This window comes from Hyperolius riggenbachi, chromosome 8 (genome assembly GCF_040937935.1).
Source record: "Hyperolius riggenbachi isolate aHypRig1 chromosome 8, aHypRig1.pri, whole genome shotgun sequence".
Lineage (NCBI taxonomy): Eukaryota > Metazoa > Chordata > Amphibia > Anura > Hyperoliidae > Hyperolius > Hyperolius riggenbachi.
In genome coordinates this window covers 9,359,626-9,376,838 of record NC_090653.1, presented here as the reverse complement: position 1 = coordinate 9,376,838, position 17,213 = coordinate 9,359,626, and the positions used below count along the sequence as shown (strand labels likewise).

Genomic DNA, 17,213 nt, shown 5'->3' with positions numbered 1-17,213 from the left:
TCCTAGCTCCAGCAATGGGACTGAGCAGTTGTGTGTGCTGCAGTCAGCATTCCGTATAGAGGCAGTGGGGGTGAATTCCCTTGTGCTGAGAGGTCCGGGGCTTACCGGCACTTCCCTCTGGGTATCGCATGGTGGTTTGGGGGCCCCGGCCAGTGAGAGAGCCCAGGGCCCCCGGCTGTCGTGTGAACCAGTGTCTGTGGTTTTAAATTCTATTTTTTGCAGCTTCCAGGAAGCGGGTGACAGGTGAGTAGTTAGGGAGTGACCCCTTTGGGAGCAGTGCCTGCATGGGGTGTCCCTGCTAGTGACATAATCTACTATTACGTCCAACCGAAGCCTCCCACCTGAATGCTGCCTAATTTATGCAAAGGGTGTATAACTGTGCACTTGATTAGCTGACTGACCCCTGCTGACCAGATTAAAGAGAACCCGAGGTGGGTTTGAAGAATATTATCTGCATACAGAGGCTGGATCTGCCTATACAGCCCAGCCTCTGTTGCTATCCCAAACCCCACTAAGGTTCCCCTGCACTCTGCAATTCCTCATAAATCACAGCCGTGCTGCTGACAAACAGCTTGTCAGAGCTGGCTGTGTTTATCTCTATAGTGTCAGTCTGCTGCTCTCCCCGCCTCCTGCAGAACTCCAGTCCCCGCCTGCATCCCTTCCCTCCCTGCTGATTGGAGGGAAGGGACGGGGGCAGGGACTGGGGAGCAGCCGAGACTGACACTACAGATGTAAACACAGCCTCACAGCATGGCTGTGATTTATGAGGGATTGCAGAGTGCAGGGGGACCTTAGGGGGGTTTGGGATAGCAACAGAGGCTGGGCTGTATAGGCAGATCCAACCTCTGTATGCAGATAACATTCTTTAAACACACCTCGGGTTCTCTTTAAGGTAGGTAAGCGCTTTACCTGGTAGAGAGCATTTGTGTGTGTTGCAGTTAGCATTCAGTATAGAGGCAGTGGGGGTGAATTCCCTGGTGGTGAGTGGTCCGGGGCCCACCGGCACTTCCCTCTGGGTATCGCATGGTGAGAGAGTCTGGGGCCCCTGGCTGCCATGTGAACCAGTGTTTGTGGTTTATACAACAAAGATCCAAGTTCTTTATCAGTGAGCAATTCAAGGAGGAAGGTTTTGCGGATTGGAACTGATCAGGGGAATCTACAATAAGCTGTTTATGACCGATCTAGCAGCGATCACATCAGTCGGGTGATTTCTCTCCCATGCGGGGTGACTGGTGGCGGATATAATAGGAAGGCTGAGCGCTCTCCGTATGTACACTGTGTTACTGGCTGTTACTCGGAGTTGTGTGGAGCGCGTACCTGCGTGGCTTAGAAAGCTGCCTGTTGGGCTAAATGAACTGTAGTTGGGAACCAACAAGTGGACTGTTTATGCCTCATATGGATCTGTGTTAGAAGTGTATAAGACTGTAGCGCGCTTTTTGATATATTAGAATTAATATCAGAAACACCTGATCTGCTGCATGCTTGTTCAGGGGCTATGGCTAAAAACATTAAAGGCGGAGGATCAGCAGGACAGCCAGGCAATGTGCATTGTTTACACGGAAATAAATATAGCAGCCTCCATATCCCTCTCACTTCAGTTGTCCTTTAAAGCGGATCCGAGATGAAAAACTAACTAACAAGTAGCTTGTCTATATATCTTCTCTAAAGTTTAGATGGTTTACACAGCAAATCTAGCTGCAAACAGCTTCAACAATATATGATTATTTATTCCTGTGATACAATGAGAGCAGCCATATTCTGCTTGTGATCAATACACACAGATAAGCTGATCTGCATCTCCACCCCTTAGCCTGTGAAAACGCCACTCCCCTCTCCTCCTCCCCTCTGCGCCCCCTTGCCTCAGAATCTGGCTAGTAACACCTCCTCCTCCTGCTCAGACTGAGCTCCCATAAGCCCTTCCTACCTGGGCCTCAGAGTGCCAAGGCGCTGGAGGAGCTGTGGGCGAGGCTTGTTTAGTTTATAGGGAATTAGTGTAAACAAAACAAAAATAGCATTTGGCTTGAGGAATGCCCTATATACTATAAGTAAAGGGCACAATTATGCAATGAGTAAAAGTTTATCTTGGATCCACTTTATGGTTTACCTGCAATGGAAAGTTACTGTCTAGGAACATTAATCTACAATGTGACTTGCTAAGTACACGTAATGACAGTGGGTGTGTCCCTATAAATGTTATGCCTGGTTAGTGGCTCTCGGTGTTGCACAAGCAGCACTGGCACGGGCTCTGCAGGCTCCTCCAGCAGCTCACCTTCCTGTATTTGCCTTTAGGGTGGAGGTTCTTCTCCACGGCCTCCAACCATTCCTGCTCCTTCCCAGAGTCAAAGTAGAAGAAGGCCTCTGTGCTGAGATCCAGCTCCTGGAACCTGGAACCAAACAGAGTGTTACTACAAGAGCCTGCGCAGACAAGCATGCTCTGTGTGACAGCAGCTGTGTGCAGGGTCAGGATCTAGCCGTGCTCATCCCTCGTTACTACAGGATCCTGCACAGACAGACAGCTTTCTATATTACGATAAATAACAATGGCCACAACTTTTTCAGCTGCTCCTTGCCCAGTGGATTGACTTGGCACTTGCTGAAGGTATCACTTGCCCAGCCCACTCTACTGCACACTGTGCCCTCAGCTACCTCCGGCCAACCTGGCATTGCAACAAACAGGGAGCAGAAAGCATTGCTGGTCTCTGTACAGACATGGCCCTGATTTGTCACTCGAGGATTGAAGTCCCCATGCCTGATGGGCAACAGTTGTCCTTCGTGTGTACCAGGCTTAAAGAGAACCAGAGATGAAGCAACCTCATGTATTTTACCTTATAAATCAGTGGGAACATGACAGTAAACACCTAATCTGCTCTTTGTTACATTGTTCTCTGTTTAATTTGCCTGTTATCACCTCTAAGATAAGAATCCCGACTAAGCAGTCGGTCTGGCTTTGCTACAGAATAATTATAGCTGAGACTGTGTTCTTTGCTGTCTTCAAGTCCAAGCCTGCCCCCTGCTGGCTTTGCTCAGGAATCATTATAGCTGAGTCATTATAGCAAAGCCAGAATCAATGCTCAGTCCGGGATTCTTATCTCAGCTAGATAACAGACACTTTTAGCAGTGAGGATGGAACAGAGAGCATGGTAAATGTTTTCTCTAATGTTCCCACTGATTTCTATGGTAAAATACACAAGGGTGCTTCGTCTCTGGTTCACTTTAAAGAGGAACTCCAGTGTAAATAATGTAATGAAAAAAAAAGTGCTTAATTTTTACAATAATTATGTATAAATGATTTAGTCAGTGTTTGCCCATTGTAAAATCTTTCCTCTCCCTGATTTACATTCTGACATTTATTACATGGTGGCATTTTTACTGCTGGCAGGTGATGTCAGTGGAAGGAGATGCTGCTTGCTTTTTCCGCAGTTGGAAACAGCTGTTATTTTCCACAATGCAACAAGGCTCCCACAGTATGATGTCAGCACCACGGTCCTGACATCACACTGTGGGAGGGGTTTCACTGCAATATCAGCCATACAGCGCCCCCTGACGATCCATTTGAGAAAAGGTAAGGATTTCTCGTGGGAAAGGGATATCAGCTACTGATTGGGATGAAATTCAATTCTTGGTTACGGTTTCTCTTTAACACACCACAGTCATATGATAGCGGCGCACTGGTGAGATCACACACTGCTGACTGATGGGAGGAATTTCTGCAGCTAAGATTTCTCTGCTCACTCGAGCCTGCTGCTCCCTGTCACTGGCCTGACGAAGCACAAACTCCCGCTGTCACAGAGGAGCAGCACTGCAGCTGTCCCCAGAGTACTGACAGCAGAAGGGTGATATGCTGGCCCCCACACTGCTGACATTCAGCCTCACATCACAGAACACCCCATCCTTGTGTCACCGGAGTCCATGCTGGCCAATCAAGCGTACTTTTAGGTGTCACTGGTGCGGAAATGATCTGTGTGATGTAAACCTAACAGTACGAATGGAGGAACTGGTATAACTGGTTCACAGAAATCATTTGTGTGCAGCCCAATGCCACGTTCCCAGTCGCTGCTGACTGACGTACCACTGCGCACAGCTGCTGCACAACCCTCCCCAATCCGAACACAACCAGCACAGCTGCTGCACAACCCTCCACAATCCGAACACAACAAGTACAGCTGCTGCACAACCCTCCACAATCCAAACACAAGCACAGCTGCTGCACAGCCCTCCACAATCCAAACACAAGCACAGCTGCTGCACAACCCTCCACAATCCAAACACAAGCACAGCCGCTGCACAACCTTCCACAATCCAAACCCAAGCACAGCTGCTGCACAACCCTCCACAATCCAAACACAAGCACAGCTGCTGCACAACCCTCCACAATCCAAACCCAAGCACAGCTGCTGCACAACCCTCCACAATCCAAACACAAGCACAGCTGCCGCACAACCCTCCACAATCCAAACACAAGCACAGCTGCTGCACAACCCTCCACAATCCAAACACAACCAGCACAGCTGCTGCACAACCCTCCACAATCCAAACACAACCAGCACAGCTGCTGCACAGCCCTCCACAATCCAAACACAACCAGCACAGCTGCTGCACAACCCTCCACAATCCAAACACAACCAGCACAGCTGCTGCACAACTCTCCACAATCCAAACACAAGCACAGCTGCTGCACAACCCTCCACAATCCAAACACAACCAGCACAGCTGCTGCACAACCCTTCACAATCCAAACACAACCAGCACAGCTGCTGCACAACTCTCCACAATCCAAACACAAGCACAGCTGCTGCACAACCCTCCCCAATCTGAACACAACAAGTACAGCTGCTGCACAACCCTCCACAATCCAAACACAAGCACAGCTGCTGCACAGCCCTCCACAATCCAAACACAAGCACAGCTGCTGCACAACCCTCCACAATCCAAACACAAGCACAGCTGCTGCACAACCCTCCACAATCCAAACACAACAAGCACAGCTGCTGCACAACTCTCCACAATCCAAACACAACAAGCACAGCTGCTGCACAACCCTCCACAATCCAAACACAAGCACAGCTGCCGCACAACCCTCCACAATCCAAACACAACCAGCACAGCTGCTGCACAACCCTCCACAATGCAAACACAACAAGCACAGCTGCTGCACAACTCATCACAATCCAAACACAAGCTCAGCTGCTGCACAACCCTCCACAATCCAGACACAAGCACAGCTGCCGCACAACCCTCCACAATCCAAACACAAGCACAGCTGCTGCACAACCCTCCACAATCCAAACACAACCACAGCTGCTGCACAACTCCCCACAATCCAAACACAAGCACAGCTGCTGCACAACCCTCCACAATCCAAACACAAGCACAGCTGCTGCACAACCCTCCACAATCCAAACACAAGCACAGCTGCTGCACAGCCCTCCACAATCCAAACAGAACAAGCACAGCTGCTGCACAACCCTCCACAATCCAAACACAACCACAGCTGCTACACAACCCTCCACAATCCAAACACAACCAGCACAGCTGCTGCACAACCCTCCACAATCCAAACACAACCAGCACAGCTGCTGCACAACCCTCCACAATCCAAACACAAGCACAGCTGCTGCACAACCCTCCACAATACAAACACAAGCACAGCTGCTGCACAACCCTCCACAATCCAAACACAAGCACAGCTGCTGCACAACCCTCCACAATCCAAACACAGGATCAGCTGCTGCACAACCCTCCACAATCCAAACACAAGCACAGCTGCTGCACAGCCCTCCACAATCCAAACACAACAAGCACAGCTGCTGCACAACCCTCCATAATCCAAACACAAGCACAGCTGCTGCACAACCCTCCACAATCCAAACACAAGCACAGCTGCTGCACAACCCTCCACAATCCAAACACAACCACAGCTGCTGCACAACCCTCCACAATCCAAACACAAGCACAGCTGCTGCACAACCCTCCATAATCCAAACACAAGCACAGCTGCTGCACAACCTTCCACAATCCAAACACAAGCACAGCTGCTGCACAACCCTCCACAATCCAAACACAAGCACAGCTGCCGCACAACCCTCCACAATCCAAACACAACCAGCACAGCTGCTGCACAGCCCTCCACAATCCAAACACAACCACAGCTGCTGCACAACTCTCCACAATCCAAACACAAGCACAGCTGCTGCACAATCCTCCACAATCCAAACACAAGCACAGCCGCTGCACAACCCTCCACAATCCAAACACAAGCACAACCGCTGCACAACCCTCCACAATCCAAACACAAGCACAACCGCTGCACAACCCTCCACAATCCAAACACAAGCACAGCTGCGGCACAACCCTCCACAATCCAAACACAAGCACAGCTGCTGCACAACCCTCCACAATGCAAACACAAGCACAGCTGCTGCACAACCCTCCACAATCCAAACACAACCACAGCTGCTGCACAACCCTCCACAATCCAAACACAAGTACAGCTGCTGCACAACTCTCCACAATCCAAACACAAGCACAGCCGCTGCACAACCCTCCACAATCCAAACACAAGCACAGCCGCTGCACAACCCTCCACAATCCAAACACAAGCACAGCCGCTGCACAACCCTCCACAATCCAAACACAAGCACAGCTGCTGCACAACCCTCCACAATCCAAACACAAGCACAGCTGCCGCACAACCCTCCACAATGCAAACAAGCACAGCCGCTGCACAACCCTCCACAATCCAAACACAAGCACAGCTGCTGCACAACCCTCCACAATCCAAACACAACCACAGCTGGTGCACAACCCTCCACAATCCAAACACAAGTACAGCTGCTGCACAACCCTCCACAATCCAAACACAAGCACAGCTGCTGCACAACCCTCCACAATCCAAACACAACCACAGCTGCTGCACAACCCTCCACAATCCAAACACAAGTACAGCTGCTGCACAACTCTCCACAATCCAAACACAAGCACAGCCGCTGCACAACCCTCCACAATCCAAACACAAGCACAGCCGCTGCACAACCCTCCACAATGCAAACACAAGCACAGCCGCTGCACAACCCTCCACAATCCAAACACAAGCACAGCTGCTGCACAACCCTCCACAATCCAAACACAACCACAGCTGCTGCACAACCCTCCACAATCCAAACACAAGTACAGCTGCTGCACAACCCTCCACAATCCAAACACAAGCACAGCCGCTGCACAACCCTCCACAATCCAAACACAAGCACAGCTGCTGCACAACCCGCCACAATCCAAACACAAGCAAAGCCGCTGCACAACCCTCCACAATCCAAACACAAGCACAGCTGCTGCACAACCCTCCACAATCCAGACACAAGCACAGCTGCTGCACAACCCTCCACAGTCCAAACACAAGCACAGCCGCTGCACAACCCTCCACAATCCAAACACAAGCACAGCTGCCGCACAACCCTCCACAATCCAAACACAAGCACAGCTGCCGCACAACCCTCCCCAATCCAAACACAAGCACAGCTGCTGCACAACCCTCCACAATCCAAACACAAGCACAGCTGCTGCACAACCCTCCACAATCCAAACACAACCAGCACAGCTGCTGCACAACACTCCACAATCCAAACACAACCAGCACAGCTGCTGCATAACCCTCCACAATCCAAACACAAGCACAGCTGCTGCACAACCCTCCACAATCCAAACACAAGCACAGCTGCTGCACAACCCTCCACAATCCAAACACAAGCACAGCTGCTGCACAGCCCTCCACAATCCAAACACAAGCACAGCTGCTGCACAACCCTCCACAATCCAGACACAAGCACAGCCGCTGCACAACACTCCACAATCCAGACACAAGCACAGCTGCTGCACAACCCTCCACAATCCAAACACAAGCACAGCCGCTGCACAACACTCCACAATCCAAACACAAGCACAGCTGCTGCATAACCCTCCACAATCCAAACACAAGCACAGCTGCTGCACAACCCTCCACAATCCAAACACAAGCACAGCTGCTGCACAACCCTCAACAATCAAAACACAAGCACAGCTGCTGCACAACCCTCCACAATCCAAACACAAGCACAGCTGCTGCACAACCCTCCACAATCCAAATACAAGCACAGCCGCTGCACAACCTTCCACAATCCAAACACAAGCACAGCCGATGCACAACACTCCACAATCCAAACACAAGCACAGCTGCTGCACAACCCTCCACAATCCAAACACAAGCACAGCCGCTGCACAACACTCCACAATCCAAACACAAGCACAGCTGCTGCATAACCCTCCACAATCCAAACACAAGCACAGCTGCTGCACAACCCTCCACAATCCAAACACAAGCACAGCTGCTGCACAACCCTCCACAATCCAAACACAAGCACAGCTGCTGCACAACCCTCCACAATCCAAACACAAGCACAGCTGCTGCACAACCCTCCACAATCCAAACACAAGCACAGCCGCTGCACAACCTTCCACAATCCAAACACAAGCACAGCCGCTGCACAACACTCCACAATCCAAACACAAGCACAGCTGCTGCACAACCCTCCACAATCCAAACACAAGCACAGCTGCTGCATAACCCTCCACAATCCAAACACAAGCACAGCTGCTGCACAACCCTCCACAATCCAAACACAAGCACAGCTGCTGCACAACCCTCCACAATCCAAACACAAGCACAGCTGCTGCACAACCCTCCACAATCCAAACACAAGCACAGCTGCTGCACAACCCTCCACAATCCAGACACAAGCACAGCTGCCGCACAACCCTCCACAATCCAAACACAAGCACAGCTGCCGCACAACCCTCCACAATCCAAACACAAGCACAGCTGCTGCACAACCCTCCACAATCCAAACACAACCAGCACAGCTGCTGCACAACCCTCCACAATCCAAACACAACAAGCACAGCCGCTGCACAACCCTCCACAATCCAAACACAAGCACAGCTGCTGCACAACCCTCCACAATCCAAACACAACCAGCACAGCTGCCGCACAACTCTCCACAATCCAAACACAAGCACAGCTGCCGCACAACCCTCCACAATCCAAACACAAGCACAGCTGCTGCACAACCTTCCACAATCCAAACACAAGCACAGCTGCTGCACAACCCTCCACAATCCAAACACAAGCACAGCCGCTGCACAACCCTCCACAATCCAAACACAAGCACAGCTGCTGCACAACCCTCCACAATCCAAACACAAGCACAGCCGCTGCACAATCCTCCACAATCCAAACACAAGTACAGCTGCTGCACAACCCTCCACAATCCAAACACAAGCACAGCCGCTGCACAACCCTCCACAATCCAAACACAAGCACAGCTGCTGCACAACCCTCCACAATCCAAACACAAGCACAGCCGCTGCACAATCCTCCACAATCCAAACACAAGTACAGCTGCTGCACAACCCTCCACAATCCAAACACAAGCACAGCTGCTGCACAACCCTCCACAATCCAAACACAAGCACAGCTGCTGCACAACCCTCCACAATCCAAACACAAGCACAGCTGCTGCACAACCCTCCACAATCCAGACACAAGCACAGCTGCCGCACAACCCTCCACAATCCAAACACAAGCACAGCTGCCGCACAACCCTCCACAATCCAAACACAAGCACAGCTGCTGCACAACCCTCCACAATCCAAACACAACCAGCACAGCTGCTGCACAACCCTCCACAATCCAAACACAACAAGCACAGCCGCTGCACAACCCTCCACAATCCAAACACAAGCACAGCTGCTGCACAACCCTCCACAATCCAAACACAACCAGCACAGCTGCCGCACAACTCTCCACAATCCAAACACAAGCACAGCTGCCGCACAACCCTCCACAATCCAAACACAAGCACAGCTGCTGCACAACCTTCCACAATCCAAACACAAGCACAGCTGCTGCACAACCCTCCACAATCCAAACACAAGCACAGCCGCTGCACAACCCTCCACAATCCAAACACAAGCACAGCTGCTGCACAACCCTCCACAATCCAAACACAAGCACAGCCGCTGCACAATCCTCCACAATCCAAACACAAGTACAGCTGCTGCACAACCCTCCACAATCCAAACACAAGCACAGCCGCTGCACAACCCTCCACAATCCAAACACAAGCACAGCTGCTGCACAACCCTCCACAATCCAAACACAAGCACAGCCGCTGCACAATCCTCCACAATCCAAACACAAGTACAGCTGCTGCACAACCCTCCACAATCCAAACACAACCACAGCTGCTGCACAACCCTCCACAATCCAAACACAAGCACAGCCGCTGCACAACCCTCCACAATCCAAACACAAGCACAGCTGCTGCACAACTCCCCACAATCCAAACACAAGCACAGCTGCTGCACAACCCTCCACAATCCAAACACAAGCACAGCTGCTGCACAACCCTCCACAATCCAAACACAAGCACAGCTGCTGCACAACCCGCCACAATCCAAACAAGCACAGCTGCTGCACAACCCGCCACAATCCAAACACAACCACAGCTGCTGCACAACCCTCCACAATCCAAACACAAGCACAGCCGCTGCACAACCCTCCACAATCCAAACACAAGTACAGCTGCTGCACAACCCTCCACAATCCAAACACAAGCACAGCTGCCGCACAACCCTCCACAATCCAAACACAAGCACAGCTGCTGCACAACCCTCCACAATCCAAACACAAGCACAGCCGCTGCACAACCCTCCACAATCCAAACACAAGCACAGCTGCTGCACAACCCTCCACAATCCAAACACAACCACAGCTGCTGCACAACCCTCCACAATCCAAACACAAGCACAGCCGCTGCACAACCCTCCACAATCCAAACACAAGCACAGCCGCTGCACAACCCTCCACAATGCAAACACAAGCACAGCTGCTGCACAACCCTCCACAATCCAAACACAAGCACAGCTGCTGCACAACCCTCCACAATCCAAACACAAGCACAGCTGCTGCACAACCCTCCACAATCCAAACACAAGCACAGCTGCTGCACAACCCTCCACAATCCAAACACAAGCACAGCTGCTGCACAACCCTCCACAATCCAAACACAGGCACAGCTGCTGCACAACCCTCCACAATCCAAACACAAGCACAGCTGCTGCACAACCCTCCACAATCCAAACACAAGCACAGCCGCTGCACAATCCTCCACAATCCAAACACAAGCACAGCTGCTGCACAACCCTCCACAATCCAAACACAAGCACAGCCGCTGCACAATCCTCCACAATCCAAACACAAGTACAGCTGCTGCACAACCCTCCACAATCCAAACACAAGCACAGCTGCTGCACAACCCTCCACAATCCAAACACAAGCACAGCCGCTGCACAATCCTCCACAATCCAAACACAAGCACAGCCGCTGCACAATCCTCCACAATCCAAACACAAGTACAGCTGCTGCACAACCCTCCACAATCCAAACACAAGCACAGCTGCTGCACAACCCTCCACAATCCAAACACAAGCACAGCCGCTGCACAATCCTCCACAATCCAAACACAAGCACAGCCGCTGCACAATCCTCCACAATCCAAACACAAGCACAGCCGCTGCACAATCCTCCACAATCCAAACACAAGTACAGCTGCTGCACAACCCTCCACAATCCAAACACAACCACAGCTGCTGCACAACCCTCCCTAATCCAAACACAAGCACAGCTGCTGCACAACCCTCCACAATCCAAACACAAGTACAGCTGCTGCACAACCCTCCACAATCCAAACACAACCAGCACAGCTGCCGCACAACCCTCCTCAATCCAAACACAACCACAGCCGCTGCACAACCCTCCACAATCCAAACACAAGTACAGCTGCTGCACAACCCTCCACAATCCAAACACAAGCACAGCTGCTGCACAACCCTCCACAATCCAAACACAAGCACAGCTGCTGCACAACCCTCCACAATCCAAACACAAGCACAGCCGCTGCACAACCCTCCACAATCCAAACACAAGCACAGCTGCTGCACAACCCTCCACAATCCAAACACAACCACAGCTGCTGCACAACCCTCCACAATCCAAACACAAGCACAGCCGCTGCACAACCCTCCACAATCCAAACACAAGCACAGCCGCTGCACAACCCTCCACAATGCAAACACAAGCACAGCTGCTGCACAACCCTCCACAATCCAAACACAAGCACAGCTGCTGCACAACCCTCCACAATCCAAACACAAGCACAGCTGCTGCACAACCCTCCACAATCCAAACACAAGCACAGCTGCTGCACAACCCTCCACAATCCAAACACAGGCACAGCTGCTGCACAACCCTCCACAATCCAAACACAAGCACAGCTGCTGCACAACCCTCCACAATCCAAACACAAGCACAGCTGCTGCACAACCCTCCACAATCCAAACACAACCAGCACAGCTGCTGCACAACCCTCTACAATCCAAACACAACCAGCACAGCTGCTGCACAACCCTCTACAATCCAAACACAACCAGCACAGCTGCTGCACAACCCTCTACAATCCAAACACAAGCACAGCTGCTGCACTACCCTCCACAATCCAAACACAAGCACAACCCTCCACAATCCAAACACAAGCACAGCCGCTGCACAATCCTCCACAATCCAAACACAAGCACAGCTGCTGCACAACCCTCCACAATCCAAACACAAGCACAGCTGCTGCACAACCCTCCACAATCCAAACACAAGTACAGCTGCTGCACAACCCTCCACAATCCAAACACAAGCACAGCTGCTGCACAACCCTCCACAATCCAAACACAAGCACAGCTGCTGCACAACCCTCCACAATCCAAACACAAGCACAGCTGCCACACAACCCTCCACAATCCAAACACAAGCACAGCCGCTGCACAATCCTCCACAATCCAAACACAAGCACAGCTGCTGCACAACCCTCCACAATCCAAACACAGGCACAGCTGCTGCACAACCCTCCACAATGCAAAGACAGGCACAGCTGCTGCACAACCCTCCACAATCCAAACACAAGCACAGCTGCTGCACAACCCTCCACAATCCAAACACAAGCACAGCTGCTGCACAACCCTCCACAATCCAAACACAAGCACAGCCGCTGCACAATCCTCCACAATCCAAACACAAGCACAGCTGCTGCACAACCCTCCACAATCCAAACACAAGCACAGCTGCTGCACAACCCTCCACAATCCAAACACAACCAGCACAGCTGCTGCACAACCCTCCACAATCCAAACACAAGCACAGCTGCTGCACAACCCTCCACAATCCAAACACAACCACAGCCGCTGCACAACCCTCCACAATCCAAACACAAGTACAGCTGCCGCACAACCCTCCACAATCCAAACACAGGCACAGCTGCTGCACAACTCTCCACAATCCAAACACAAGCACAGCTGCTGCACAACCCTCCACAATGCAAACACAAGCACAGCTGCTGCACAACACTCCACAATCCAAACACAAGCTCAGCTGCTGCACAACTCTCCACAATCCAAACACAAGCACAGCTGCTGCACAACCCTCCACAATGCAAACACAAGCACAGCTGCTGCACAACACTCCACAATCCAAACACAAGCACAGCTGCTGCACAACCCTCCACAATGCAAACACAAGCACAGCTGCTGCACAACACTCCACAATCCAAACACAAGCTCAGCTGCTGCACAACCCTCCACAATGCAAACACAAGCACAGCTGCTGCACAACCCTCCACAATGCAAACACAAGCACAGCTGCTGCACAACCCTCCACAATGCAAACACAAGCACAGCTGCTGCACAACACTCCACAATTTTCTGAGCTCTTTGGCTCAATGGAAGGTATAAAGAAATCGCTAAGCGCTTGTAAAAGCGATATGTATAGCCATTTCCCCAGCGCTTCTAAGAATAAATACATTGTAATTATTCTTTTCCAGGTCAAAGAGTTCACTTCCTGACTGACGTCGGGAAGTGAAAAAAAAAGAGTCGCTCTGCAATGGCGATTAGAACAGCACTTAGGCAGCGCTTTGAAAAGCGGCTAAAAAAATGTAAATAAATTGCAGCGCTGGCGATTGATAAATGTGAACATTGCCTAACCAAGGACTGAACTTCATCCCAATCAGTAGCTGATACCCCCTTTCCCACGAGAAATCTATTCCTTTTCACAAACAGATCATCAGGGGGCGCTGTATGGCTGATATTGTGGTGAAACCCCTCCCACGGTGTGATGTCACAACCTAGGTTCTGACAATTTCCTGTCTGTGAACCTTGTTGCATTGTGAGAAATAACAGCTGTTTGCAACTGCTGAGCAACCAGTATCTCCTTCTGTGCATATGTATATTTATATAAAAAACAAAAAACAAAAAAAACACAACAACCTTTTAACCTATCGCATTGTTAGGGGGTGTGGTTATAAATAATGGCAGTTGGGGCTGTGTTTTTTTCCATGTCTGCCAGCAGTATAGATGATGACCTGCAAGCTCATTGTGGATCAAGCAATATGAACTAATTAGATGGCGAATATTAATCATTTATTGATCTCTCTTCTATTTTTTCACTTCTCACTTTGCAATGTACTGACTTATTTTTCGCTAAAGTTCCTTCTTAAAGTGGATCCGAGGTGAACTTTTATTCATTGCATAATTGTGTTCCTTTCCTACTGTTTATAGGACATTCCTCAAGCCAAATACTTTTTTGTTTTTGTGTTAATACACTAATTCCCTATAAACTAAACAAGCCACGCCCACAGGTTTTCAGAGAGCCTTGGCAGTAGCAAGGGCTCATGGGAGCTCAGTCTGGGCAGGAGGAGGGGGAGGTATTACTAGCTAGAGATTTCAGAGGCAGAGGGGAGGAGGAGGGATTAGGTTTTTTTGCTCAGGATACAGATAAGCCTGCCTCTGTGTAATGTTTACAAACAACATGGCTGCTGTCATTGTATCACAGGAAGAAAGAATCATATTCTATTAAAGCTGTTTGCAGCTAGATTGTGTGTAAACTATCTAAACTTTACATAAGATATATAGACAGGTTACTTGTTATAGTTAGTTTTTCATCTCGGATCCGCTTTAAGTAAATCAGTGTGTCATAGTGACTGGAACATACAGAACGGACACTCTCGCATATAGAACGGTCGGTTCTCACCCAACGACGTAGACATCTGGGGGATCCGGATCGGCGCACAGCCACGGCTCCAGGCCGCCATCTGGAGACTGACCGTTTACATTCCATGTTCCTATAAAGAACCTGTAAAAGGAGAGGAGACATTCCTCAGACGCTGCTCACACACAGATGGGTCGCATCAGGATGACAGACAGACATACACACAGGCGGGAAACATGTGATCATGTCTCCTATAAATAAAGCCATTCTGCCTTCCCAAACCCAGAAAACACCCCAGAGAGGGAACACTGCATACACACAGGCTTCCAACACTCAGCAAGAGACCCTGCTGTACATACTGGAGCAGTATATACTAGAACAACATATTTTTATGCCACACCCCCCCCCCTGGAAAAACAGACAGTCAGTGTTCTCCCCAGAATTTTTTTTCCAGTGGCATGAAAAAATAGCCGGGTAGGGCAAGATATTGCTTATAGCAGAGGAGGAGTTGAGTAAATAATAGCTGGGTGCTCACCAAAACTAGCCGGGTGGAGAACCCGGCTAAAAGAGCTTGGGGAGAACACTGACAGTCAGTGCTGCTCATCAGGATACCGGATATCCGAATAGACTCGGATATCCGAACTTTTTAGGCCTATCCGATCGGATCCGGATTCCGGATAGCTGGACGGAAATCCGGATAGCTCTATGCGGATAGTTGGTCGCATAACCCGGATATCCGCGGATACCGATCGGATATCCGAATCCGGGTACTGTAACCATGGACATGATGTCCATGACGTCATTCAGCCAATCAGAGCGCTCCCAGCCTAAGCCCAAGCACCCAATCACAGAGGGGAACCTTGGCCAGTCCCTCCTGTATATAAGGAGGGGGGCATGTTAAGAATCTCGTCCTTGCTTTGTGACTGCCACTGAGATAGTTTGTCCAGTGTGTTTGGCTGAAGCAAGTACATTATCCCAGTGATAACCCAGCGTTTTAACACTAAAACACCTTCTGGTTTTACTGTTTTACTGTGTTGTAGTTAGCTTAGCTAGTCTGTGTAATTTGTTAGTGTCAGTCAGTCTTGTCAGTCAGTCTTTCAGCTGCAGCAGCTGCCTGTGCCTGCTACTAGGTCCTGTGTCTTTGTGTGTGCTGTGTCTGTGTGCACACACTCCAGGCTCCTTGCTGCTGGCTGGGCTGCTATTACTACTGCTACTAGGTCCTGTGTCTTTGTGTGTGCTGTGTCTGTGTGCACACACTCCAGGCTCCTTGCTGCTGGCTGGGCTGCTATTACTACTGCTACTGTGGTTTTATATTGTGTAGTTGCAGACAGTGCTAGTACTACAGATTATTGCTGCTGTGCTGCTGCTGAGTGAGCAGTGTCAGTGTGTTTAGTTGTTGTACTCCTGTCTGTCAATCTGCTGATCATTTCCAAGCCCGCCGCCAATAATAAAAGTGCACCAAGTACCCCACACACATCATCTGTGACGTCGACTCATCAGTGACAGTGAGTCTTGTACTATGTCTGGCACTGGCAGTGTGAGACGGGGGAGGGGCAAGGCCAGAAGGAGAGTGAGCAACATTGCGGCCTCTGGCAGCAGTTCTGCCGCATCAGTCATTCCGCCGCTACCCACTGGCAGTCACGCTGCAGAGACGCAGCAGCGTGTTGCGTCCATTTTCAAGCAGGGTCAGCGGCGCAGATTGGAGGAGAAGGACGCCGCGTCTGTGATGCAGCAGATGGCGCATGACGAGGAGCAAGCCAGTGACAGTGAGGCCACCACCACCAGCCCTAGCCCTAGAGAAAATATTCTCAGCAAAATTGGCTTTACAGAAGAGTCTGAGATGCTGACAGTAATTGTTGGGGGGGAGCCCGTCCATGATGTGTCAGCAGAAGAGGAGTTTGAGGCGGGCTCATCATCCCAGCAGTTTTACGAAGGGGAGTTTGATGATGAGGTGAAGGACCCGGACTACCAGCGACCGGAGGGGCATGTCAGCTCTGACTCTGAGGAGGAGGAGTCAGTGTGTATGGCACGCAGGTTGAACATTGCAGGGATTGGCAGGAGCAGCAGTGGGCATGGAGTACGTGACCCGCAGGCT

General features: G+C 50.6%; 1 protein-coding gene across 3 annotated transcripts in view; it reads right to left on the bottom strand.

Moving 5' to 3' along the window:
• The window catches only part of OCRL (OCRL inositol polyphosphate-5-phosphatase), a 136,262-nt gene that overhangs the window by 49,951 nt on the left and 69,098 nt on the right, over window positions 1-17,213 (bottom strand). For all 3 annotated transcript variants that reach the window (XM_068249990.1, XM_068249991.1, XM_068249992.1), the window contains 2 exons: window positions 15,161-15,262; window positions 2,270-2,384 (listed from right to left, as the gene is read on the bottom strand). In XM_068249990.1, coding sequence (XP_068106091.1) covers window positions 2,270-2,384; window positions 15,161-15,262 — 217 coding nt within the window. The remainder of the gene's footprint in view (window positions 1-2,269; window positions 2,385-15,160; window positions 15,263-17,213) is intronic.